The sequence below is a fragment of the Parambassis ranga genome, chromosome 2 (assembly GCF_900634625.1).
Source record: "Parambassis ranga chromosome 2, fParRan2.1, whole genome shotgun sequence".
NCBI classification, from domain to species: domain Eukaryota; kingdom Metazoa; phylum Chordata; class Actinopteri; family Ambassidae; genus Parambassis; species Parambassis ranga.
In genome coordinates this window covers 14,443,343-14,469,994 of record NC_041023.1, presented here as the reverse complement: position 1 = coordinate 14,469,994, position 26,652 = coordinate 14,443,343, and the positions used below count along the sequence as shown (strand labels likewise).

The following is a 26,652-nucleotide window of genomic DNA, read 5'->3' as shown; positions in this document are numbered from 1 at the left end:
AAAACAATATGTCATCTACACAAAATGAGTGTCCATTAAAGCATTTAATGACTGCACATGGTAAGGGATTCTAATATATAAAATATATATAATATATAATATTTAATAGTGTTTATTTAGCATGCCAATGCAAACAGGTTTAACAGGAGCCACTACAGTCAGGGTACAGTTTGCTACCTGCAAAATTAATTGGACCACATGTAGCAGACTACATGTTGACACTTGATAGTGACTGTTGAATTTTTGTTTTCCAGATAGGGTCCCCTTGTGTTGTACTGATAGAAATGCACGGTAAGGCTAACAACATGACATTTACATGTCCTAATTGTTTCTAATTACTTCTCATCACTGGCACAGTAGTAGATGGGCACAGTTAAAGTATGACAACTGCCACAACTTATTTACATATTGCTCCTTTAAGCCTCACATTCAGCAGTTGCTGAAAACACTGTTGAGATTAGCTTTTTATTTCAGAATCAAAACTTGTCTATCTCTTCAGGCTAGAAAGAGACCTGTGTCTGTCCTGAATTATGAAGCTGTCCTTGCAGTGCTTACACTTGATGGATACCGTCCACCATGGAACACTGAGGTTTATTATTAATGTAAAGCTCAGGGTCAGCAGGTCTGCCTCCTCCACCTGTAGACTATTCTTTCTGCTCTTCCATCTGCGTCCTTCAAAAAAAGTATGGGTGAGCTTGCTTTAAACTATAAGCTTTAAAGTGGATACCTGCTAAACATTGACTTTGTTTGTGTTCATGGTGTAAAATTATAGCTCATATGGACTAAGGTGAACTCTGATTTGGTGACAGTATTTCTTTTATTTTCATTTAAGTCTGTGTTAATGAACCCATAGAACTCATGATTGAGAGTTTTTGAATGTGAGGTTAGAACTTTGCAAAGAAACCCTAAAATATAAACCTGCCAGTATGAATATGAGCATATCAAAGGTCATAAATGGCATGTTGCCTTATGAGTGAGACTCATCAAAGTATCTGTAAGCCAGAAGGACTATCATACTTATCTTCATTATGTTTTTTTTAACCACCTGTGTTACATGACTGCACAGACATTGTGACTTACCTAGGGGGGACAGATATTGGCATGACGCATCAAGAGGAAGCGATAATTAATGCGCTGTGTTGTTAGCGCGGTGTTTGCTTCCCCCCAGAGCGCCACAAAGCTGTCATGCAACCAAAGCTGCATCTGAGGATTGCACATACTCACATATACATGACGACTGCGTCTGAAGGTAAAGATGAAGATGTTCCTGTTCCTGTGGGGCAAAGAGATGCAGTGTGTGTGTGTGGCAGAGACAGGGACAGAGAGATAAAGACAGAAGGAAGAGGAATGGGTGATTGAGACAAAAGTAGATGAGGGGAGAGTTGAGTGTGTCCTGACTGATAAACAGGAACATGGCTCATCATTACAGGGAGCACCAGGGGAGCACTGTAGCCCATCTGCCAGCTAATACATACTAATGCTCCCACTGCACTGTACAGCCACCATCAAAGCCACAGGACATGGACGTAGCATGAGCACATACTGCAACACAGGAGTGTGGTAAATCAGAACAAGCAAGCCAGGGTTTTAAAGACTGTGAAGTCTGTGAAGTATAATTAAAGATGTTGACAGTAAATCTATGTGAATACACAGCCAAAAATAAGTAGTAAATGTCTGTAGGTGTCCATACTGCCTGCATGGTTTTCTCAGATCAGGAGCTAAATGTCCTGGTGATGTGAATTTAAAGCAGTTTTCAAATCTGATCCAGCTGTATGAACATCATACACGCCTAATGGGCCGAGCAGAGCCACCTCCCTGTACTGTATGCGGCCATCCATCAAATGCTTGCATTTTTTTATTTATTTATTTCCCCTCCCCAAGAGTGGCGTGTACACTTTGTTGGCACCCCAAATCACGTTTTGGCTCAGTTGCCGTTGCCCTATTTTCCTCTCTCCTTTTCCTCATTAACTGCAAACACAAGTGTAGAGGATGGTCCGTCACACAGTGCAGTTTACTGTGTCAGGATGATTTCAAACAGGTTTAAATCCCAGAGCGCTTGGGTTTGACACCCACTCAGGCGTGCTATTGCCTTTGATTTTGTGTTTTTTTTTTCTTTACTTTTTTTTTTCTACTTGTGCGTGTGTGTGTGTGTGTGTGTGATAGAGGTGTCAGTGGTATAAACAGTGAATGTCCTCGGTGTCTGGAGGTATTACACTGAAGCGCAGCCATGCATACATGCCTAGAAGGGCCTTTCTGAATCAGTGGACAGGACCAGAGCGACCTTTTCAACCTATATTAAAATAGGGTCACCTCACGGAGATACAAGTTTGTGGGAGAGCGACACAAAGAGAGAAGAAAGGAGAGTTGGGAGATAGGGGGGGAGGCGGAGGGGTGGGGGAATGCATGTGCGTGCCTCCTTTGCCATACCTTGTGAAATGTGCCCTTTCATCATTGTTCATTGTATTCCTGTGTGCATCTGTCCATACGTATTTGTGCTCCCTGACTCTGGAGAAAACACATATACTGTACATGGTCACGATATGCTGTCACATCTATGGGGTTGAATTGTTTGAAAATGATTCAAAGTTGCACTTCATGAGGGCTGATCAGAACTGAATACACTAAAGGTGATTTTCCGCATACTGAATGGGATGTGCATTGATCCGAGTGGCTCTAAAGGCATCGTTTTTGTTATCAGCTTGTGTATCCAATCAAACGTCGGCCCTACATTCCCTTATAGGCCTAAATAAAACCCATGCATGGCTGCACTTCTCCTACCTCAGCAACAATCTGTACAAAAACACCTCCACATATCAAACTTGTGTGTGTGATCGCTTTGTATGTGTGTGTCCGCGTGTGCATGGCTGCATGTGTGTCTCAGTGCATCAGACCAGTGAAGAGAAGAATAACCCAATTACAGAGACAGTCTGCCTCACAGACATACAGTATGTACACAGATAGAAAGAGAGGTGTGTGTGTGTGGGAGACAAACAATGACGGGCACAGTGAGAGAGAATGATTTTTGATGAAAAGAACACAGCAGAAAAAAAGGGAGAAATTGCAAAGCTTGAATGAGAGAATGTAGAATAAACTAGATGTGTGCTGAACAAAGGTGAGCTGGTAAAAAAATACAAGCAGCAAGGAAAAATTATAATATTTGAAGAGAGCTCAAATATTGAATGATTGGGATTTATTTAAATGAGAACTCCTGAGGGCTGAGGGTGGTGCTGCACTGTGCGCGCCTCAGTTCATGTACAAAGTACCTTCCCGTCTGCAGTTTTTTTTCCTTCTTTTTTTAGGGAGAAGGGGAGGAGAAGGAGAGGAATGTGGCCCTCAACCTGACAATTTGGAGGATGCGGTTGCATAGCAACAGACAGCAGCCATGTACCTAAAAAGCAAAAAAATAAAAAAAAAGAAGGAAAAAAGGCTATTTGGCTTGTTTAATATTCTCTGCCTGCCAGGACAACACCAGAACCAGATTTAGAAATGCTGCTTTTAAAATTGCACATAGGAAGCTGTACACAAACCAACATTTCAGCTGCTTTTTCTTTATTTTACCCATCACATCAAACACGAATGTAGCACAGTCTTTATACAAAAGGTGATTACATCTTTAGAAGATGGCTGGATATATTATTCAATGTGACAAAAAAAAGATGCATTCGTCAGCACCGAGTCACATCTTTCATTGTCCACATGGAAGGCACATATTGTGTTCACATATTATCTAATAAGCCCGCACACAATAGGGAATTAGCATTTGAAATGCCATTTGTGTGTTTGCGAGCACATAACATGCAGCAGGGATCAAAGCCGAGGTGTTTTGTCATATTGCAGATCAACACAAAGCAATTTCCCTTTGAATTTATTAACATTTCAGACGTGGATCCTTGATCTGCGGACACCAGCTGATGGACTTATGTGGGTCCTGCAGGTTTCAATAAAATAAATAAGCTGCTGAAGTCGTTTGGTGTGTTTAAAGTCAGCTGTAGAATAAAATAGGAGAAAATAGGACAAGGGGAGATTCCCACCAAAGGACAAACAAGATTCTCTTTTATTGAACATCTTCAGTACAGAATACAGGTGCATTACCTGTCATTGAATAATACATCAAAAACACCCTTGATTTTTTAATCTAGTTTGTGTTGAATCCATACTAGCCCTGGAAATAAAAGCTGTGTGCTTCCAGAAGCTTTTGCCAACTTTGCAGCCTCCTCACTATCTCCAGCCGTGGTTATTAAGGTTTCTTTTGCACATGAATAGGACAGCATTGCTTCAGGATATATTGTAAGTGACTGCTGTTGATCTCGCCACCAGTGTTTCTCACAGAGCTGTGAATAATAGATAGGAAAAGCTGACCAGAGATAATATGGCTCTCATTGAGAACGTAGCTCCTAGCGCATGCTGCGTCTGAGAGAATGCTAACAAGGAGCATTTTTTTTCTTCCCCCCTTCTCGCGCTCTTTTTATTTTTGCAAAGCCGCAGAATGTTCCTTTTTCTGTTGGCTCTCATGCATTTATTAATAACAGAGTTCCTTTCAAAACATCTCCTCTGGATAAGATGGATAACACATTCCTTTTATCGTAGTCTCCTTCATAGAGGCACACACGCGCGCAGTATATCGTACTGACAGTGATGAGCTGTGAAATCGGATGGGAGGGCTGGAGTGCGGTTTTGTAGCCTTTCAACACATAAATTTGGGTCACAGAATAGATTATCACCCCACACATGTCACTCTGACACTGATATATGCACGCAATCGCACACCACTCATAAATTACACATGCTTCATCAAAATTAATACACTGTTTAAATTGGAAAATGATCATTCTGTAGAGTGATCTGTACTTTACTGTACATACAGTTTTTCGTTCTGTCACATGAATAATCAACATTCTCCAAGCTCTACTTCTCATCGGTAAAGTTTCAGTCAGCCTAGGTGTGCAGTTTTCACCCTGGCACTGACTTTATTTTTTTTTATATAGTTTTGAAATTTCCAGCTCATTACAGATAGATTGCAGAAGCTGTGGTCCTTATACAGCAGAGCGCAGGTTCTGGACTGCAGAGGCCATATCAAAAGGATCCTATAGAAAAATAAAGACAGACAGCACTGTCATTCGGCAGAAGCACTCCACTGTGAAGAATTCACAGTGTTTGAAGTCAATGACAGCTTTTAGGGATTTGGTGGAGACTCAAGGCTTCTCTTTTTTCCCCACTCTCACACATAAAGATGAGTCTCGGGTATGCCTGTGTTGTGTGCATGAGACGTGTCTCAAGGTGACAAAGACAGGGAGTCAAATTTTAGCTACCCTTGAAAGCCAGTATTACTCTTTTTAAAGATTTAAAACTACTTTTCCGATTAGTGTCAACGCTCCTCATATTTAACCGACAAATTTGCATTTATCTTTGCATTCTTAAGTGACCAGTATGAATGGTTTGCTGATTTTGAACCACAGCCCCCTTTATAGGATTAAATATGAAGCTTAGGCGACTAAAAAAGGGTAATTCTAGGAATAGAAGAATCACTGTTATAGTTGAGGTTTAGGAGAGACAGCAAAAAATTTTTTGGGATGTAGAAGATGGGACGTCACCCTCAGTCTCTGGCACACATCCATTCTCCCTGACCCCATCCCTTCAGACTTCAGTCTGGACCTGATGTTGTGTCTACTTCAGTTTTAATAATTTAATTAACTAAAAAGATGTGATTTCAACACGCCAACTTTTTTTTTTCTTGTAGATGCAAAAATACACTTCCCACTTTCTAGCCTCATTTCTCTTTATTGCTATCTGTTCTACATATGACACCATACATTCATTCAATTTCACTGAGCCAAATTTATGCGTTTCTTTTACCTTGTCAGTCCTTCATCTTTCAGCGTGGCACCTTTTGCTCCTGTTCTACTGAATGTAGTTCAAACAGAAGCTAAATCAAAACGTAAAGTCCTTTGGCACAATCCTGATTGTACCGTGACTGCAGTAATGAAGCATAACATTCTCATAATAATGAGAAAAACGAAGCTGATAATGTTCCAATAATTAAAGAGCTTTAAAAAAAAAGAAAAAAAAATCAAGAGATGTAAGTGTGGATTGAGCGGTTTGGAGCCAGAGTAATCAGTGCATGCTTTCTGTGAGAATCAAACCAGATTTAGGAGTCCACATTCCGCTTGTGTAAATCAAAGAGGAGACTCTACCCTAACAGCTACAGGACCACCAGAGTCTGGTGAAATGATGACCAAAGAACATACATTTCTTCTCTGGTTTTACTCTTTGAAAGCTAACAGGAGGAGGCAGCTGAACTGATGAAGCAGTCTGGGTGAGCTGTGGGTGAGCTGACTGCTCAAACAGGTCCAGCTGCCTTTTGACTTTTTCTTTGACCTTACCACTAAAACAACAGTAACTGTCAGACTGTGAGATGATTGTGTGCTCATTGTTTATACAGCACCCTCCTGTAGTAATGTAGCCATGGTGGTGGAGATCCTTGTTGTAGATGACATGACATGGTTGGAGGACATGAATCCCAGTCCTCTGGATGTCTGTATTTACTGCAGTCCATCCCGCCTCTAAGGTTCCTGCTGTTTTCGTATGAGGATGTGTTGCCTGTTAAACAACCAGCACCACAAATCAATGCAGCAGTTTTCTCATTAAAACAAATTTAATGACATGTGTAACATACAATACATAACATGTAGCACAGAGGCTGGCAGAGCCTGCCAATCCTCTTAGTAATGCTCTTGTTTGTTTAAAAAAGTAGTGCCATAAATTCCGCACCATAATTTCTGTGTCAATAAGGATGCCTCTTTTTGGATTTTTTCCTGTACTGAAGCTTTTTACAGGAGATCTGGTGGTGTTTTTCTCCCTGCTTTACATTTCTTGGCTGTGAGGCTCAGAAGAGACAGCTTTGTTTGTCTTATGTTTCGGTGACAGACAGGAGGTCCACCCCTCTCGCCCCCACAGATATCACCTCCTCTCCGTTTGGTTCACATCAAGGGGATTAGTGTCTTATTTCTCAGGTAAAACAAGCAACATCAATGGAGTCCTGTAAAAGATTTGCCTGGTGTTCTGCATAAAGCACGAGCTTCAGAGCCATTTATGCAGCCCTTTGTGAGTTAAACACTTCAACATCAATCGATCGGCTGGGGAACAGGCGAAGCCTTTATAGATTCACCTTCCCCTCCCACGAAACGAATGGATGAAGCCTCATCTTGATGGGTGTTATTCTGGGGAGAAAACATGGAGATGCAGTAAAGGTGGAAGAGGAAGGAGAAAGCAAAGTGAAGATGACGGCCTCCTCCCACTGGGTTTAGCTCCAGCTGGTGGGAGGAAGAGAAAGTGGAAAATTGAGGCGGGAACAGAGAATCCGTTTCCCTTTGTGAGTTTTTCCTTCTTTCTTTCTTGCCTATAACTTCCTGGTTTTGATCATAGATGCTCCTCTTTATCTCTTTTATTTTTCCTTCTTCCTTTCCTTTCTTTTCTTTTTCTACTACTCCACTCCCCCCCTTTCCTACCTTCCTTCCTTTCTTCCTTCTTTCCTTCTTCTTTACTTCCTTTCACAATAAAGGTCAATCAACATCAACCCTGTTCGTTAACATCTAACCGTCATGACCATTAGAACTGCAGACTCTAAATAAGCCTTATCAGTGTTTTCCTCTATTCCTGCTGATATCAGCTGCTCCCCCTCCTCCAGCAAACACAACACACACGCACATAAACACTGTTATCTCTGCTATCTGGTGTTTAGCCAACTCAGAGCTAATCCAGTGTGAACCCACTCCCTGGCTTGTGCTCAGCAGTTTGCAAACAGATTTGGAGAACAGACACACACAGGGAGTCAGAGAGTTTGGCCCTGAAGCAGGGAACATCACGCTCCAGTAATGTGATGCCGAGGCAACAGTGCGGTACAGTAGTGTGGCATTAACATAAATGTGCATCTCAGCGCGAGGAAGAGGGAACATGTGGATGTTTGGGGCTGTCTGGCTGTGATAGCTGTCTGATTACTTCTGCTGTGATGTCACAGTTTACACATAACCCTACACCGCCAAACAATGTCCACCCCCAACCACTCAATCTGTCCTTTATTCAGTCTTTTGAGATAATGACATTTTTCTTCAAGCAGCAAAATATTTCAGTCAATGAGGGAGATCATATTTTGTTATATTTGATCATTTCATCAGCATGCATCTCTAGCATATAAAGCACATGCATTCAGCTGCACTCATACCACAGTACGCAATGTTTGTGTTGCTGAAGGTGCCAGAAAGAAGATGACATGGATATGATGATGATATGGATGATGAGCTATTTTATTAAACCACCTGAAATTAGACTGACTGAGACTAAAAGGCAGATTTGTTTTAGATTTTTTTCAACATGGTTGGGACTAGGATATTTAAGAAAATGGCAGAGAAGCTTGTTGTGAACTACCCAACAATTTTTCTATAAACCAAACCAAGTAGTTTAACCAAACAGTGACAATCTGACATTTGACACAAACCTCAGTCTCCTGAGTGTAAGTTTGGTCTTGCTGTAATCTGTAATGCCACCATACTATTTTTTTTTGGTTTTGGTCTCACCGGGAAAGCAGCCTACTCTGTCATTAATGTATGATGTGTTGGAAGTTTTGGCTGCATGCCAGTGGTCAGTGCAAACCCTTGTGGGCATACTGTAGGCAAATAATAAAATATACATCACACAGACTCCAGAAAAAATATCACATTATATTTAAAGGAATCACAAAAAAGGTCAGCAGCATGCATGCCAATACTGTGTATAGGTATTATCCAGAGTGGAAAAGATACATTAACCTTTAATAATAGCTTTTGCAGTCGTACAGCGAACATCTTCCTCTGCGGTGTAATCTAATGCAGGCTGAATCAACAGTACAAGCCCCAGGGCTCTGTTCTCACCTGTGTGTGAACAGACTATTTTGCTGAAGCAGCTCTTTTTAATGAGCTTCTGCTGCGTTTGGCAGCCTTACAAGTGGATAGTTAGCTCAGAGCTGATTGGTCAGTTTCCAACCAGTCTAGTTTACTGCCTTTACAAGTACAAAAAACGGCCACGCTCTCCTCTCTTTTAAATGTATGACTAACTCGTCTCGTTGAACTTGTTTACAGCTGCTGCAGCAATTTAAATAAGCTCCAATATGTGGAGCTGGAAATGACCTTTCTGTTACTTCAGCAAATTTTCCACTAAGTTGTCAAGATTCTAAGAATAGAATAATATTTCAAGGCTCAAGCTAGACTGTGTGACTCATTAGGATCGTTGTTTGTGCAGAGTGGAGCTGCACTGTTGATATGACTTTCAATTCTCCCACTTCCCTTGCATGTTCTCTACAGTCTGCAGCTTTTCTGCTTCACTCCATCTCACTCTGTCTTTGCTTTTCTCAGGAGACCTGGTTAGATAAGACCGCCCGGGCTATAAAAGCAACAAAGAGCCCGGGGAGAAGAGTCTGACACACAGAAGCTATCTACCAGTGTAAAGTGCGCAGGCAAAAAACAGAATGTGCTGTTCTGAAGCGATGAAACACACTCACACACATATGTACTATGTGGGTGACAAACACAGACAACCCATTTTCTGTCTCTCTTCTGATCCTTCCTCGCCCTGTCTCCTCCTCCTCCCCCCTTGAAAGTTTCTATTCGTGGAATCCCTGGAGGCCTTTGCATCATTTTATTATTATTGTTCGGTCACTCTAGGCCAACCTGAACTCTTTGGCTGGTTCCCATTCACACATATACTTATATATATATATATATATATATATATATGTAATCATCAAACCGTTTATCGCACCTGTTCTTGTTGTATGCCAACAGTCTGCTGTTACTGTACATAAAGCTCCACACCGTTGACTCACTGTTGTGTAACAAACAAATGCACTCGCTCCCCACTGCTTTGCTCATGTTGGGAATTGTTTGATTTCAGCAACTCGCACACAGTTTAGCACTGGTCAGGTTAATCAGCAAAAATCTGCCCTTCCCTCAGTGCTTTAGGGGGGTGTCTAAAAATAAGCAGTGGCTGTTTTAACAAGCTATTTAGTGCATTTATAAAAGCAGTGTTTGGTTACACTGGTAGGGAATTCCTCTGTGTTGGATAGTTTTGCTTGTTTCCATTTGGAAACTCTTTATTTGGGTTGTAAAATGATCTACTCGAGTAAAGTTTCAAGACCCAAATTTGAGTTTTAGCAATAGCTTAACTGTGTTCTGTTTTTTCGTCTGGACTGCAAGTATAGCAGTAAATCTTAAAGGAGAATATTGAGGGAATGACAATAGAATGTAAAGAAGAGCTTTATACTATAACAACAGTGTTTTATTGCAAGTGTCCTCCCTGCATCTGTGCCTAATCCCATTTTGTGCTGCTGGAAGTTCTAATGAGTTTTGTTTTACATAGGTGTGGCGTAGAAACAGGGCTCAGAACGGCGCCATCCAGCGGACGGACTCACTGCGTTTCCTGCTGACAGACATCTCTGTGCGGTAAGGCTCATAGTGATGGCTGATATATTTACATCAGCTCTGCTGGTTTCAAGTTACTTCTTATTGCTGGTGCAGAGGTGCACTGATCTCACAGTTAATGCATCTGCTTTGTATGATGAAAGAAAATTGGTGGTTTTATGCATAGTTATTCATTACTGTATTTCTACACTGTGTAATACCACAGAACAATATATTTAACGTCTCATGGCTTTTTAACAGAAACAATAGTGACATAATTCTAAGCTTAAAAACATCTTTAATATGCTGCTTAAGAATTTATTCAACAGTGAAGGATGTTATTTTCTCTGAACAGGCTGAAGCTGAAAAGCAGCAAGGACACAAAAGCTAATGCATTACCAGTTTCTTCAGTGCTTAGAAGTGGTGTGAACGTTGTGTGGATGGATAAAAGTAGATTGGGATACATGTTGTTTGTTGTTGATGGTGGTGATATTGCATTATTTTATATTTCAATACTGTTTTTATTATTTACAGCATTAGATAGATAAGTAAGGAGACAACATTTGTAGCACATGCAGATCTTAAATCCTACCTAGTGTCAGAATGTTTGAAAGCTATGGGTTAAAGCAGTTATGGTTGAATTAAAGACAGTACACTCAAGAGCTGGTTCTACTATTCTAAAAAGACAGGGCAGTGGATAACCATGTGACACAGGTGCCGAAAATGACTGTTAAAGGCTGATTTATGCTTCTTCATCGCACCATTTATGCTTCACACCATAACTACAGTGTACCTGGGGACCTTTTCATTTCTGATCTGTCTTTGCTTATACCTGACGTTACATTGGCTAATTACCTGTTCTGTCCAAATGGTTTTCTCGACTGTTACAATGTTACTTAGATATTAACTTCATGGACAAAATGTCACTGCAAATAACTGAGAGTATGGCAAAAATTACACAAACACACAATGAAAAGGACACAATGACGAACCTCTCTAACGGTCTGCACTGTCAGCAATACTGCTACCAGCCGAAGATGTGACCAACCCTCAGACGCTAATCAATGCAATGCACCCTGGGCATTGCTATGGAATGACCCGTGTGTGTGTGGCAGTGTGACATGCACACAAACACAAGCACACACCTCCTCAGACAGCCGACCGATTACGCATCATAACACAGCTGATTTGCCCCATGGCTTGACACTCGCTGTCCACTCCAATCATAATACGCTATCGAGCCCGCCAAGTGGTGTGTGTTTGTCTGTGAGTGTTTACATGCACTCGGTTCATCTTGATATTGCGGTGCTTTCAGCAACGTAATTTGTCACTACTTGTAAAGTGTTAGGCAAAGGAAAAAAGCTGAAGGCAACAGCACAAACGAATAAGTGTGTCGGATTTCAACCGGGTAGCGCAGCATTTGTTCCTGAGAAAGAGGTCAGGCTGGGCAGTATACTTGGAAAACTCTGCAAGGGCTCTGACAGAGATGTCTTGGGCTTAAATACATCTCTGCTCATAAATAGTAGTCTGCCTGAAGCTTTGAGCCATTCTGATGATGTACCATGGCTCACAACCCAAATAAAGCCTGCACAAACAACCCCGAATTTTCCAACAAACACTTTTCTAGAGCTTCTCAGGCTGTATCCCCCTGAAATTGTGTTGGCCTCATCCCAGAAACTCTACACTGCCTCTCCTGAAAAAAAAGAACTTCTTGTTGGCCTGTAAACTCCCCATTAAAAAGATCTGCGGGCCAAACCACACTCCTCCATCGCTGTCAGATGGCTGTTGTTTGCAGTGGCAGAGGCACAGCATGAAAGGGTCTGGGGGTTTAAGGCAGCTACTAGTTTGGATGTCATACGAGAAGGACATTAAGACAAAAGTCTGCAGGGGAACAGGAAAACTTTAAAGTCGATGTGAAGCACACCCTGTAGTTATGATAAAATTGTGAGATTTACTGTAGGGGAACAGTGCATGCAGGCAGGGATGTATGGGCAGATGTAAGATATACACCAGATGGAACCAGACACACACACATACACATACTCATTCTGAGTCTGCTCTGTGCTATTTTGGGAGACAGGGAAGCAAACGGTCTGACTTGGCAAGTGTAAATATGCACCAGTGGAAGCAGTGGGTCTCTGTACATATGGGGGAAGTATAGGGTCTGGCACATGTTTAGCGTGGTGACCCACTTTTCTTTACATCTGGACCTGATAACTTCCCTCTCCAGCAGTAATGGGAAGGAGATCTAGACAGTGACATCTCTATCTGTCTTGATCTGGCCTGACTTTGAAACTTTGCTGCATTTTAAGTTGCATCTATATAATCAGCAAGCAGAGAGTGTCATGTGAGACTGGTATCAACATCTATTATGGAAGCATACAAACACACATACAGTGCATGAGGGTATGAAACAATGTTTTTAAAGCTGCTCTTGCTTTTTGTGGTTTTAAGTGCACGTTTATATTTCATTTGACTTTTAATTAGTTCATGTTTAGAAGGATAAGCTACTATTGTTTAGACTTGAGTGGACTGAGATTGCATGCTACCGTCTAGGTACTGAAACAGGTCACTCATTTCTAAATTCAATTTTCCGTAAAGCTGCAGAGCTGCTGTCAGTACCTCCTCCTTTCAATATTTCTTGTGCATCATATGTTGTTGTTTGTTGTATTTATTGACCCTGAGGAGGAATCTCTTGGCATTTAATGTCCACATATTGTTTTTGTTTGTTTGTTTGTTTTCCATATTACAGTGCGGTACAGTAGTGTGGCATTAACATAAATGTGCATCTCAGGGTGAGGAGGAGAGAACATGTGGATGTTTGGATCTGTCTGGTTCTGATAGCTGATTATTTATGCTGTGATGTCACAGTTCACACATAAGTCAGTCAATCTGTCTTTTATTCCGTCTTTTGGGATAGTGAATTTTTTCTTCATGCAGGAAAATATTTTAGTCACTGAGGGAGATAATTGTAGGACAGGAAGCAGGCGTGTGTCCACTTGATAAATTAGTGTTTTTTGTTATATTTGAGGATTTCTCTGAAAGTAGCAGTCAACTGAGTTTTTACTCAGTTCATTAGCATACATCTTTGACATGTAAAGCACATGCATTAGGCTGCACTTATACCATAATACCTAATGCTTGTGTTGCTAAAGGTGCCAGAAAGTAGAATACATCTAGAAAATAAGCCACATGCTGACATACAGTATTTCAGGAATGCCTTAATGGAAGTTCCTCTCTTAGATTCAGTGATGAACTGATTAGCTCTTGGCAGTCATGGGCCAAAGGTCAGGCTGACTATGACCTTGTTCACATTCTGTTCTTGTGAATGCTAGATTATAAAGACGTGTCGTTGGAAAAGAACCTTCTATTATTATCAGCTTTTTTTTTTCTTAGAAAAGCATTGATGCATAAATGCTTCTCTTGTGCATTTGAAAGCCATGCTGACTAGAGTGAGAAAAGTCAGTGTGTCAGACTTTTACCAAAGCTGAACTCCAGATTATAACTCTGCAGAAATTTAGTATTGACATAAATATGCTTAGCATAAAATTGTGAGAACTAGCTTGTTTGTTCTACTGGCCTTGTTTTCCTTTTAGCATAGCAGAACTAGTGCAACAAAGCTAATATGATATGAGAAACATGATTTATTCCTAGTTCTCGGCTAGTTGCTCGGCAACCTTACCTCTTTCCTCTCCCTAAATTCCATCTTTTCTTTACATTTCTGTTATTTCAAGAAAAACATTTTATTACCGATACACTATATAGCTTTGTATTTGGCCTTGTATGTGTGCAATCCTGGTTTAGGGGTTTTATGAAAGTACAAGTTCAGAGAAATGATTTTTTTTTTACCGCCAGTATTTTGTTTGATTGGCACTGATCTTTTCCATCTTAGTGAACCAGGTTTTCTAATACATCCACAGCCATAACACAGGGGTTAGTCTTTTATAGATGAACTGTGAAGGCTGACGGCTCGCAATAAATCTCACAGGCTTTACAGAAGAAACCTAAACTAACCTTTTAAATGCCTCAGACCATCCTCAATTTTCAAATCTCTTTGTGAGTCGCTGACCTGGCCAGGATACACTGACCCAGCTGGATTTTAGTGTACCTTCTAATACTTGCCTTTCTTTTCTAAGTCCCCTGAGCCTATAGATGTTCACTTCAGGATAAAGACATTGTTAGTGTGACTGAGGTATGTTTTTTCAGAGTCTGACATCTGCTGCCACACAGGGTCCCCTGGGAGGCACACTAACGTTAGCCAGATATATTTGCTTCACTATTAGTATTGATCTGTGTTTAGTGTCGATTCCGGCACTGTGCAACAATGATTGCACACAGCTGGACTGGCTCAGCCCATGCATGCAACGAGAATACCCACACAAACAAAGTGGTACACAATGTTCTCTTTCTGCTGCAGAACCTTTGCTACTCCGCAATAAAAACACACAGACTTGCAATAAGCTGAGTGGAACTGATATAGCCACAACAACTGAGCAAGAGATGCCAAACCCTCTCCTCCACACACACACACACCTCCTCTCCTCCTCTCTCTCTCTCTCTCCCCGCAGCCGAGCGCCAGAGCAGACAGATAAGCAGGCAGCCAGAGACGGACTAATCCTCCCACAGTGAGAGACATTTCGGATGGTATATGATGAAAATCAAGCTAAATTGACAGAGAAAGAGAGTGAGGGAGAGAAGAAAAGAGGGGAGGCTATATGGGAAGGGATGAGAGGCAGGGGGGGGGTTAAAGTAAGAAGCGGGTGCAGATTTGCAAAGGTGAGGAAAAAGGGATTTTTTATATCAGTGAAAAGACATTTCAGAATTAGTTCGTTTTTTTAATGTTCTCCCTCTTTCTTTATTCTCCCTCGTCCTCGCACTGTGCCACTGTCTTGCAATTTTTATTGATAAATCTTGCTGTTTAGCTTTGCCACCCCATCTCTCAATCAGTTCCTGCCCATCCTCTCTCACTCTCCCTCTCTCGCTCTCTCTCTGCACCCCCCACCTCATCCCTCTCTCTCGCTCACTCTCAGTTTCTCTCCCAGTCTGACTGAGGCTGATGTAGGTCAGTCTGTCTGGAGCCTGTCTGGAGCTACAGAGAGCCTCAGAGCACCGTGCCTAGTCCTCATCGACCCCTGCAATGGCTACCTCTCTGCCCGGACTAAGGAGACCACTCCCTGGGCTATGTGAGGACAGGACCAGCCTGCCTGACCTGCCTGGAGGAGGATGTGCCTACAACGGAGAACGAGGAGGAGGAGGAGGAGGAGGAGGAGAAGGAGGGGGAGAAGAAGGGAGGGGCAGGGTAATGTGGGGTGTCTGTGTACTTTTGAGAGCTCAGTCAGTTTATGTTGTTTGCATGTGGTGTCGTAGATGTATGTGTATGGCAGGAAGAAGCAGAGCGAAAGGTAAAAATCCAGGAGATGGAAGGGGGACAGGCACTGTTGTTGTTGCTCTCTCTACGTTGACATGCAGCACTTCAGAGAGGTTTTTGGGTAAAAATTGTCATGCAGCATTGCGTTTGCATCCCCCTTTCCCGACACATGCACACTCTCCATACTCTCTCTGCCACTTTCTCCACTCACTTCCTAACTTCGTCATGATGCTTTATGTCTCTTCCCAGACTCAGTTCTTTCCCGTCTGCAGCCATCGATGTTTTTGCAAAAACCGCGACGACCTAGAAAACTCCAAAGTCTGAAGCGACTTCTCTCCCCAAAAACAGAGGCAAACAACTGTTTGTTCCCTCTTCTCGTGCAGTATATCCATTCCTGCGCTGCTCCATATGGATCCAGGTCTGACAGACATCCTTTCCCTAAAATGCTGAATATCGAAAGCGTCCTTCAGTCGTTGTGTGTTGATTGTCCCTCCGATGGAAGGCATCGAGCGCAAGGACAACGACTTTTTGCAAAGGGGCAAAAAGCTCCGCTGATGACTTCTCTATCTCCTCGTCCTGCTCTCCTTTCCTTTCCTTTACCCCCTCCTTCTTGTCTGCTCTCATTCTCCGCTCCTTCCCACTCCTCTGGCTTTTAGACAATGCCCCCCAAAAACCGATCGTTGTATCAGTGTCTGAGTGTAGTAGAGTGCAAATGCGAGAGTGGCTGAGTGTATGTTGTGAGTGCGTTTGCTGAGTGTGTTTGTGTGAGAGTGTATGTCTGTGCTCTTGATTTGACTCTGCAGCGGTACGTTGGTACTTAGCCGGCTCTGTCTCGCTGTTGAGTTTTGTGTGTGTTTATTTATTTGTGCATTCACGTGAGTTTGTCTGCATCGCTGTGACACAGCAACCATCTGATCGGCCTCGTCACTATCCAGAGCAATGGATTTTGGGGAATTTCTGGGGCGTGGCGTTGTCGGCCTGACCACACCTCATGCATTCCACTTCATCTGGACCCCTTTGCTTTTCCCCAAAGCGTATCTTGTCTGAATATTCAGACTTTTAGCGGCAGTGTAGGGGAGAGCGAGGACTCCCAAGTCATTTTCAAACAACAAATTTTTAATTTGCTGCCTCCTCTCTTCTTCTGATTTGCATTGCCGCCCTGTGTTTTGCTTCTGCCATGTTTGTGCGTGCTGTCAAGGGCACTCTTTTTCTTTTTGTCTGTGCATCAATGTGCCACTCGCTCTTAGGGAATTAAAGATAGAAGGGCATGCATAGAATACAAATTTGGATACTAGCCTCAAAGTATGTTTTTTAAACATAGAAGCAGTGCACAAAATCACACAAACACATGTGCTGTGCTGATATCCAGTGCAACCACACAATAAAGTAGGGCCTCAAAAATCAATTGCAAAGTCACATGTATAAGTTTGCATCATATTCCAAGGTGTCCTAGTTAATTTGTCCACTTGGCTATTTTTAAAATAGAATAAAATAGGGAAGGAAAGATGTCATCTGTTTTTTATCCTGATTATCAAAGTTAAGGAAGAAACATGGACGGGGGGGGGGGGGGGGGGGGGGAATACAAGGAGGTACTGCGTGTTCCATGTTAACTTAAAAATAACTGACTTTGTTGGTGTTGTTGTGTAAGGGCTGACAGCAGTAGGTGGGTGATATAGAGAGATGGCCACCTGCACTGTCTGCCACTTTCACACAAAACACAGTAGAGACAAACTGACTGTGGATGAGTCACAGAAAGAGAGAAAGAGTTAGAGTGTGTGTGTGTGTGTGTATGCAAATCAGTGCTTACTCTTCAGTTTTTATGTTTAACTGCAGGGTGGAGGGGACTTCCCACTGGTTTTCAAACATTCAATCCCTGGACAAGGTCCAATTCAGTTGAAGCTGAACACACAAACATGCACGCACTCACACACATGGGCACACAAAGGCCTCATTGTGTTTGACCCCTGGGTGACGAGCAGGCAGGTCAAAGTGGCGCGTCATTCCAAGGCAGTTGAAAAAGGCAAGTACATGGTAATGAGTACCTCTGCCAGAGATGCACGCACTTTCTCTTCACTGCCATCTCTAAATCTCCTCCCTGACTTTTTACGATACACTATGACGACTGTGCCACCCCCCCCTTCTTTTTTTTTTTTTTTACTCCCTACCCAGTCATGAAGGCCTCAGTTACAATAACTCCCTGCAAAGAAGCGTGCACACACAGTCACATGCTGTGCACTCATTTGGCCAGCAGTTTGCTCCAGGGTGAGCCTGACATATCGGGTTAATGTTTATGTTTTATTAAAAAAATTCATATTAAACGCCGCGTCAGTCAGAAATAATGGAGACTCCTACGTCTCTGCATCTGTATAAATCTAATTTTAATGTTATTTTTTTTAAAAGCATCTCTAATAATTAATATGTTTCAAGGTTAGCAAAATGCTGTTTCACACTGTGATATGAATACAGCTCTGGCAAAAAATAACAAAGAAAATCAACTCATTTCCTTCTGTTTTTATTCATGAGAATACTTGAAATACATCAACAACATCATACTCTTAAAAAAACAAACAAACACATACACACACACACACACACCAGTCTAACTCTAGTTTTGTGCCACAACACACACTTTCAAGAAGTCTGTGCGAGTGCCCCAGCCTCCCACAGCACTCTCTCATAATGACACCATCCCTTTAGGCGTCAACAGAGCTGAGACAAAGCGCCGGTGTATTTGGGGTAAACACATGGCTCCGGCAGCTCAGAAGATGACAGAGCGATAGGCCGGCATGATGGGGCTCAGGATCCTGGCGCTGCCGCAGCAGTACATCTGCTGGCGACACAGTGGAAAGCTACCTGACAGCTGCTTCTCACACATCAGATAAGATTACAGGTATACCTGCTACACCTGTTTAAACCTGTGTGTGTGTGTGTGTGTGTTAAGCTCAGGAAAGGAGATAGAGAGCGATAGCAAACTAATCCAGTGGCAGGTGCATGCTTGTAATTGGGGCAGCTAAAGATATAGACTGATGAAGGAGCTCATTATTATTTATGTGTTTGATTTATGTAAGCACAGAGGGGGGTAGAGGGCTTGAGCTGTGAATTTTTAAACAGTTTACGACTTCTTTTTTAGCCTGACATAAATCTTGTAATAGATTGAGAATACACACATAAGTGCATAAATGATATTATGTCAGAGCACATGAAGATCTAATCAGACAAAGTAAACACACTTTCAGTTCGGTTTTGCTTCTTAACAGAAGGCTTTTTTTATTTATTACCAGACCTGTGTTAAGACAGTGTGAAAAACACTTATGTCAGTGAGTTATGTTGCGGGATCAAATGGAGCCTTCGCTACCAGCTGATGACATCACCTGCATGATTTAATGCTGGTGGCTCAAAGCAGTTGATTATAGGACAGAGATAAATCTGCAGTAACACACAAGCATGTACATACACACAGTATGCGTCTGCTCCCTTTGGCTCTAGCCTGACATCTAGCGACACAGGGTGTAATGTGATCCTACATGACATTGACATGTTAACATAATGGGGCTGTGAAGGAGGAGGGATATGCATTGTTGTGAGCAGGAAGCTGCTGCTGTGAATTTGTGTTTTTCTATGTTGTCAGCTGCATAATTCTGCCCACTTTTATAATAAGCTTAATGATTGGTTTTCAAGTTTCTGGTTCACCATAATGCGCCGAGGTAAACAAAAATCACCTAACCTGCATCTGTTTATTCTGCCCACTGTGATGTAATGATGTGAACCTGTGTCGTAATGATTTGTAAATAACAGGCTGGGTGAGCTATGTTTGGGTGGGTTTACCCTCCTGTTCACCACACTGCAGTCTGACTAACACAACATGTTGTGGCTGCTTTTTGTGTTTTCTCAGCATTTCCTTGCCCCCTCAACATTACACAGAATCTAAATTTAGTCAGAACTCATCCACATGAAACTAATGTGGTTCTAAGTATATCCTTCCAAGCTTCCCCTGAAAGGACTCTGTGTCCCTTTAAAGCACACACACACACATATAAAAACACATAAACCAAGTTCGTCTTTCTTCCAGTGGAGTCTGACAGGAATGAGGTCAGACACACGGATCCTCATTGCACGTTATTATTATTATTACCCGTTTTTTATTCAGCCAATGGGAGGCCAAGGGGAGTGGTTTGACCGAAAAATCAGGATAGAGACAGGCGCCGATTGGTTTATATGTCTCGCGATGAGGGTATAAAACGGCGAGGTTCTCGTTGTTGTGTTTACAGTAATATTACAGAGCGCACAGGAAACAGGGAGACTATGAGAAAGCGCAGCCGCTCCATTCAACCACATGGTTCCTCAACCGCACAGACAAGCTGCGCTGCAGACAGCCAGGTTCACATAAGGGACTTGCACTGCTGTTGCCCACAGCGGCGCGTTTTAAATATTGCAGGGCGAGTTTTCAGCCGCACAGGCAGTTGAAAGTTGCTGTTAAATAGTTTCGGGATTTACTTTTTTTGTTTCCGTGAAGCGCTTTGATAGAAAAAAGTAACACAAAGCGCCTCCGAAACGGGCTGAACTGAAAAGAGACAGAAGAGACTTGGATAAACTTTTTTAGACCTGTACCAGCAGTGGTCTGGCTCTAAGGCGCCTGAAATAAGAACAAGTGAGGAGTATTTTTGTGAAGCCTACAAGGCATTTTTGCGCACTTGAACTTTGTCAAAGCACTGCACTGAACAGAGTGTTTCCAGGCACTTGGAGGAAGAAATGGTGCAGCACATGAGCCAGACAGAGAGCGCCCACGCTCACTCCCCCGGCGGGGACTCCACGGACACGGGAGATATGGACTTGGAGATGGATGCGTCTCCGACCCCAGAGTCTCCCTCCTCTCGGGAGCGCAGCGACTTGGCATGGTGCAAAACTCCGACGGGACACATCAAGAGACCCATGAACGCGTTCATGGTCTGGTCACAGATAGAGAGGCGGAAGATTATGGAGCAGTCGCCGGACATGCACAACGCAGAGATCTCCAAGCGGCTGGGGAAGCGCTGGAAGCTGCTGAAAGACACAGACAAGATTCCGTTCATCCGTGAGGCGGAGCGGCTCAGACTCAAACACATGGCCGACTACCCAGACTACAAGTACCGGCCCAGGAAGAAGGTCAAGTCGGGAAGTGCAAGTAAGCAGACAGACCGTGGAGAGAAGAGCGGGGAGCGCAGTGCCAAAGCTGGCGTTAAAAGAAGCCCCGCGTCCAAAGCAGTGAGCAGGACGCACAAACAGGGGAGCGTCAAGAACGCTCCGGGGCAGGACTATACGTCTCCCGGTGACCACCAGTCGCTCTTCAAATCCAGGTCAGTGTCTGGGGCAAGGCAGATCCCGGAGAAGCGCACCGGAGAGGCACGGCGCGCCCACATGTTCGGCGGGGCAGGCAGTCTGGAGAGTGGGCCCCCTTCAGTGGGAGTCCCGGCCAGTCCCACTCTGAGCAGCTCCGCAGAGTCCAGTGACCCCCTCAGCCTGTACGAAGAGCAGAGTCCAGCGGCCAGCGAATCATCACACACCGCGCGCCTCAGGTACGCTCGCGCTTCCTCTCCAACACCGTCAGCTTCTCACTCTTCGTCTGTGTCGTCCTCTTCGTCAGATGAAGAGTTTGAAGACGAGCGTCTCGAACTGAATCCGAGCCCTGGGTTTGAGAGCATGTCTCTGGGCGGCATGGGCTTCTCCGACACAGAGCTGGACCGGGACTTGGACTGGAGTTTCGGGGAGTGCGGGGCGGGATCTCACTTCGACTTCTCCGACTACTGCACCCCAGAGGTCAGTGAGATGATCTCAGGAGACTGGCTGGAGTCCACCATCTCCAACCTGGTGTTCACCTACTGAGAGAACCACGGTGGAGAGGAACCGCGACGCCCCCCACCCCCAACGTTTTGAACTCTTCAAACCCCCCCAGACAGGCGTGTGCGTCCAGACCAGAATATTTCCGCCATTCTTTCGCTAAACAAGGGAGAGTGAGAACAGGAAAGAAACGGTGGCCTGTGTGCGCATTGAAGCCCAGGTACGCGCCGCTTACAGACTTGGACAGCGCTCCGTGCGCTTGACGGGAACGCGCAGACGGGGGAAATGCTTAGTTTGCATTTGGACACGGAGGAGGAGTGAATGTAAGCAGAGAGCAGTTAAACTTCAGCTCTAATGTTGAACCCAATCCGCGGAGGATGAGAACTGAGACTGAACTTTGAATCTTAATGTCATTTTGTGTCGGGAAAGGGACACTTACTGGAGAGCTTGTCATGTTGAGTTTGTTTAAGATATAGCCAATTCACATTGACCATCAAGTCGCTATTCAGGTGTAGTTTTTTTTCCAAACTCGAAATCGTTTCAATATCAACACGCATGCCCTCCAAGATGAGGAGGATTTTGTTGTTGTTAAATGCGTAAAAAATGTTCATTGCTGCGTAATTACGCAATTTGTGTGACCATAGGACACAATTCACTATCACCAGCTTCTCTTTCAACGGCAGGACTTAAAAACAAAGACTGACTCGAAACTTCAGAATTCCTTTTCTGAATCTTTTTAAACACTCAGTGCACAATTCAGGACCAATGTTCCCCAACGCGCATTCTTTCTGCCTAGTGCTTCAACTTTGTAGTTCCTCTGTGTCAGATGACGTTTTTTTATATTGATGTATTTATACCGGCCAAACTTTTTTATACATAGAAGTATTGTTCTCGTACAGGTCTTGTTTGTGTTTGTGCACATACACCTGTCTGTATCCAGCGCGGAAGGGCTAGAAGTGTATCTTATTTAAAATGTCTGACTTCTCTCACTTTTAAGGAGATTTGAGTGTGTCATGATTTTCTACTTGTATTTTTGTACAAAATCTATAGAAAGGGGTTTTCTGGCGAGTGGGTAGCCTACAACATTGTTGTTTGGATCTACATTGGTGTTTAGACGTGCAGATGGGGGGTTTGTTTGGCACAATCTGACCTCACACAGTGTTTACAGTATTTACCCACATGCTTCTTAATGGCACAGTGACTCCAGTTTCACCAGCCAAGTAAACAAAGCACCACTGAGGCTCCCATAGTCTGAGTGGTGATTGTGTTTCCAGTACACACAGACCTAAAGTTTATGAGTGAAAGATCCCAGAGAGTCACTGTTTGGATAGAGCTAATACCTCTGTGTGCTTTTTTTATCAAGATAAGTTTTATTTGAACCACTGGATGGAATCTCACACTCATTCCACTTTGCCTAGACTTTGGAGGGAGGGAGATGTATGAAGTGCTTCATCTGTTATTGCGCAAATTGCATCAAAAAATAGTATTTAACCTTTCTGTACCTGTTGGCTAAGTATAGCAGGCTAATTGTTTTCCTATATTATGGCATGGCAAATAGCATTTGTATTTCAGATTCAGGTATATGTAGCTATAGCTGTTGTGTTTAAGATTTTTAAAAGAATAATAACATGAAGATATTTATGTAAACTGACTGTACTATAAGCAAAGATTGTGTGTTTTATGTATGATGATGATCAACGACAGGCACTAGGACAGCCATCTTTGGACATCCTTATGTTGAAGATGATTGTGGTCCAGGAGTTTCTTCCTTTATTTTTTTTGTTAAACTTCAAAACATTTTTTTCTATTGTCCTCTTTCTGTTTTCATTTGTGCAATATGCTGTGTATGATCATGTTTTGTCTAATCATGCCAATATCATTTGATGTTTCTTGCTCAAAACCAGCCAATGTTTGGGTCAATCACTGCCTCTCAGACCTCTGTACAGATTGTCGTTTTTTATTTGTTTTTCTTTTCTTCCAAGAAGGAAATAAAATCAGCTGGAACTGAAAAGTACCAAGTGATTTCTATTTGTGATTTCTTGCAGCTGGAACCTTTTAAAGAGTCAAAAATGAGTCAAAAAAGTCTGTTAGAAGTGGAGATAACTGAAGCATATGAGCCCTTTTCTAACAAAGGTGGGCCTCAATTTTCTCATTCCATAGCTGAGGCTTACACAGAATCTTCAGTGTAATGTATATACTTGTTGTTTGTGCATGCGTGCATGTGAATATGCATGCACGCTTATGAGTATTTGCTGTAGGTAAGTGTGCAGCTGCAGACTGTGAATCAATAGCCAGCCTGTGAATCAATAGGAGTGGTCTCTTTCTCCCTCTCTTTACTCCGTCTGATTCTACACGTGCAGAAAACGTGGCTGCCATGGAAACACTGTATCCAAGAGAGAGGCTGCAATCCGCTGGGGAGCAGCACGGGACTCGTGTGTGTGCGTGTGCGAGGGATAAGGGACGCAGACTGATCCATCAGGGGTGGGGTGGGCGAAGGGGGGTGGCAGACATTTCTGCAAGGCATGACTGGAATAAAGGAGGAGGAGGAGGCGTGTGTGTCTGTCTGGGGGTGTGTGTGCCAAAGGGAGGGAGGAAGAGGGTTCAGGAGGGGGTGTGGGGGGTGTTTGTCTGTCCTGGTGGATTGTGCAGGAGACTGCTCCCAAATCCAATTAATTCCTTCTGGATGCATTCATTTGTCTAGTACATCTGACGACGAAGAGAGAGAACGACAGAGAGAGAGAGAGAGAGACCCTAAGGTACAGTATTTAGTGTGTATCAATTTACGGCCTATTCCACAAGAGACATTGGTAATTATTTCCATCTCTCTCTCTCTGTCAGGAGAGCAGGCTTGTCTCCAGCTTTACTCTGACATCTCGGGCTGGGTAATGAGAAAGATAAGGCATGGTCATTACACACACCTCCTGTTTTAGAAAGAAAAAAAAAATACTCTGCAGAGTCTGGTGGAGTCTGGGAAATAAAAAGACATGGGTGCCCACCTCACGCACCCTAACATGTTCACACACTGACCCACATAAAAGCACATGCATGAGTGTACTGTACACTTAACCTTCACGGTTGATTACCACAGTTTATTTGCTTTCCGTGTTAACCTGAGTGAGCCAGACCCCATCCAGTCAATGTGTCTGTTTAGAGAACAGGTCACAAAATGAAAACTAGTGAATATAGTGGGAAACACAAAGAGTTCAATTTCAGTTGAAATGAAGTGGTTTTATCTGTCCTCATCTGTGTTCAAATGTAGTAGTTTATACACATGTCTGAGGTACACAATAATGACTTTGTCATGGTTAGTCACAATGCAGCATCATATTTCTGGTGTAGCACTGAAAAAAACCCTTTTTGCCATTTGATACTCTGATACTTCTACTAATCACTTCATTCACTTTAATGCATCAAATTATTATAAGATCAGCCACCCTCCATATTGACCCCAATGATGCCTATATTAGTTTTAACATTCTTGTGGAGTCTCTGTGGTGAGACTTCTTTGACACTGGGGTGCTGAAATAACACAAAAGCCATTTGCTTTTTTCTGCATAATCACTCAAAAGCTGCGTATCACTCACCTCTTTCTAGTTTTGATAAGATGATTAGATATCACTGCTTTGTATAGCAGACTTCTTTTTCCTCATATCTTACCTTTCTTATCTCAGTTTGGCCCCTCAGGTTTACCTTGGACCATATGGTGGGACCTGTAGCTATATTGGGAACGATTGGAATCAAAAGTAAAGGTACTTCCTCTATACTTATTATAATCATATTTAATGCAGTATAGGCTGCAGTATATTCCTCACAAGGTCATTTTTTCTGCACAATAAGTACTTTTATTTCCATTGGTGCATGCTGATTACACATATGCACATTTACATCAGTAGGATTTTATATGCAGTGTTTGCATTTGTATGCATATGCTGGGTTTAATGACAGTGTGTGTTTTGCATCTTCTGGGATTTACAGTGGTGTAACTTTTTTATGTTAATATTAAAGTGCTGTATTTCAAATGTTTCAAGATTTTGATAATTGTATCACATATGTTACGCGTTGCAGATTACCACTATGTGAAGAATAACTTACTACACAAGTAGTATATCAGAGTCCCCATGAGGAACATTACAGTGATGCCATGTAAGATAAACATACCATAAAGTGAGAAGAGATCAGTGCTGAGCTCATACACTGCGAGTCCCTATGGGGGTATTACAGGAATGCTGTATGATACCATAGCAGATAAAAAATACCATTTAATCTATACGATTGCGCTTCTGAACAACACAGATGCGTTCACGCTCCCTACAGAATGGACCAAAGCAGCATTAGAGTGATTTTTTTGCACTCCGCCGGTGGAGTTGAAGGCGGGACACAAAGTCATAAGGCATGCACAGACAAAGAAATATACAAACACCGCTGTTATGGCAGGCAGCCCAACTTTGTTTCATTGATTTCGGACAGTTGCACTCTGGCCGTGTTTCCAGCTTTGTCGAATAGAAGAAACGCCAAAGCTGTGAGGAATAATTTGTCCGTTAAAGTGTGGAGACAAACAAAGTTTGTGGAGTGAAACTTTTATCTCGAGACATGTGTCTGCGTGATGAGTGGAGACAAAGGAGAAGGGAGTTAAATTCGTGCGTAAAGTTCGGAAAAGTGGCAGGTAGGCTGTAAATCCCGTAATTTTTCATCATTAATAACCTGCTCTAATAATTTTATTTTAGAGCAATACGTTCATATGAACTGTAATTTATGATTTTATATAGATGGCTCTGGTATCTTAAAGATAACATTTGCTCTGCTTTTGAAGTCTGTAAAGAGAAATGTTGCCTCAGAGGAGGAATTGCATGCTTTTATTGCTGTATAAAAAGTGCTGTAAAGGTAGTTTGTTGAGGGACGTGTGATACTGATTCTCGCCTATAAAGGCAACTTTGTGCCATCCAGGCACGCTTCAGCAGCTGCATTTCAATAACAGTCAGCAGAAGTGTTGCTCAAAGTTCTGTCCGGTAAATTATCATGACAATTAAACTCTGGTTGGAGTGC

General features: G+C 42.7%; 1 protein-coding gene and 1 long non-coding RNA gene across 2 annotated transcripts; both read left to right on the top strand.

Annotated features, from left to right (window-relative positions):
* Nucleotides 1-256: 256 nt before the first annotated feature.
* Nucleotides 257-15,380, top strand: LOC114445656 (uncharacterized). Its single transcript, XR_003671697.1, has 3 exons — nucleotides 257-291; nucleotides 10,387-10,469; nucleotides 15,350-15,380. It is a non-coding gene; the product is annotated as an uncharacterized LOC114445656 (long non-coding RNA).
* A 4,424-nt stretch (nucleotides 15,381-19,804) lies between these two features.
* Nucleotides 19,805-23,631, top strand: sox4a (SRY-box transcription factor 4a). The gene has a single exon (XM_028399604.1). The coding sequence runs from the start codon at nucleotides 20,545-20,547 to the stop codon at nucleotides 21,652-21,654; it is 1,110 nt and encodes a 369-aa protein (XP_028255405.1). The 5' UTR covers nucleotides 19,805-20,544; the 3' UTR covers nucleotides 21,655-23,631.
* The last annotated feature ends 3,021 nt before the right edge of the window (nucleotides 23,632-26,652 follow it).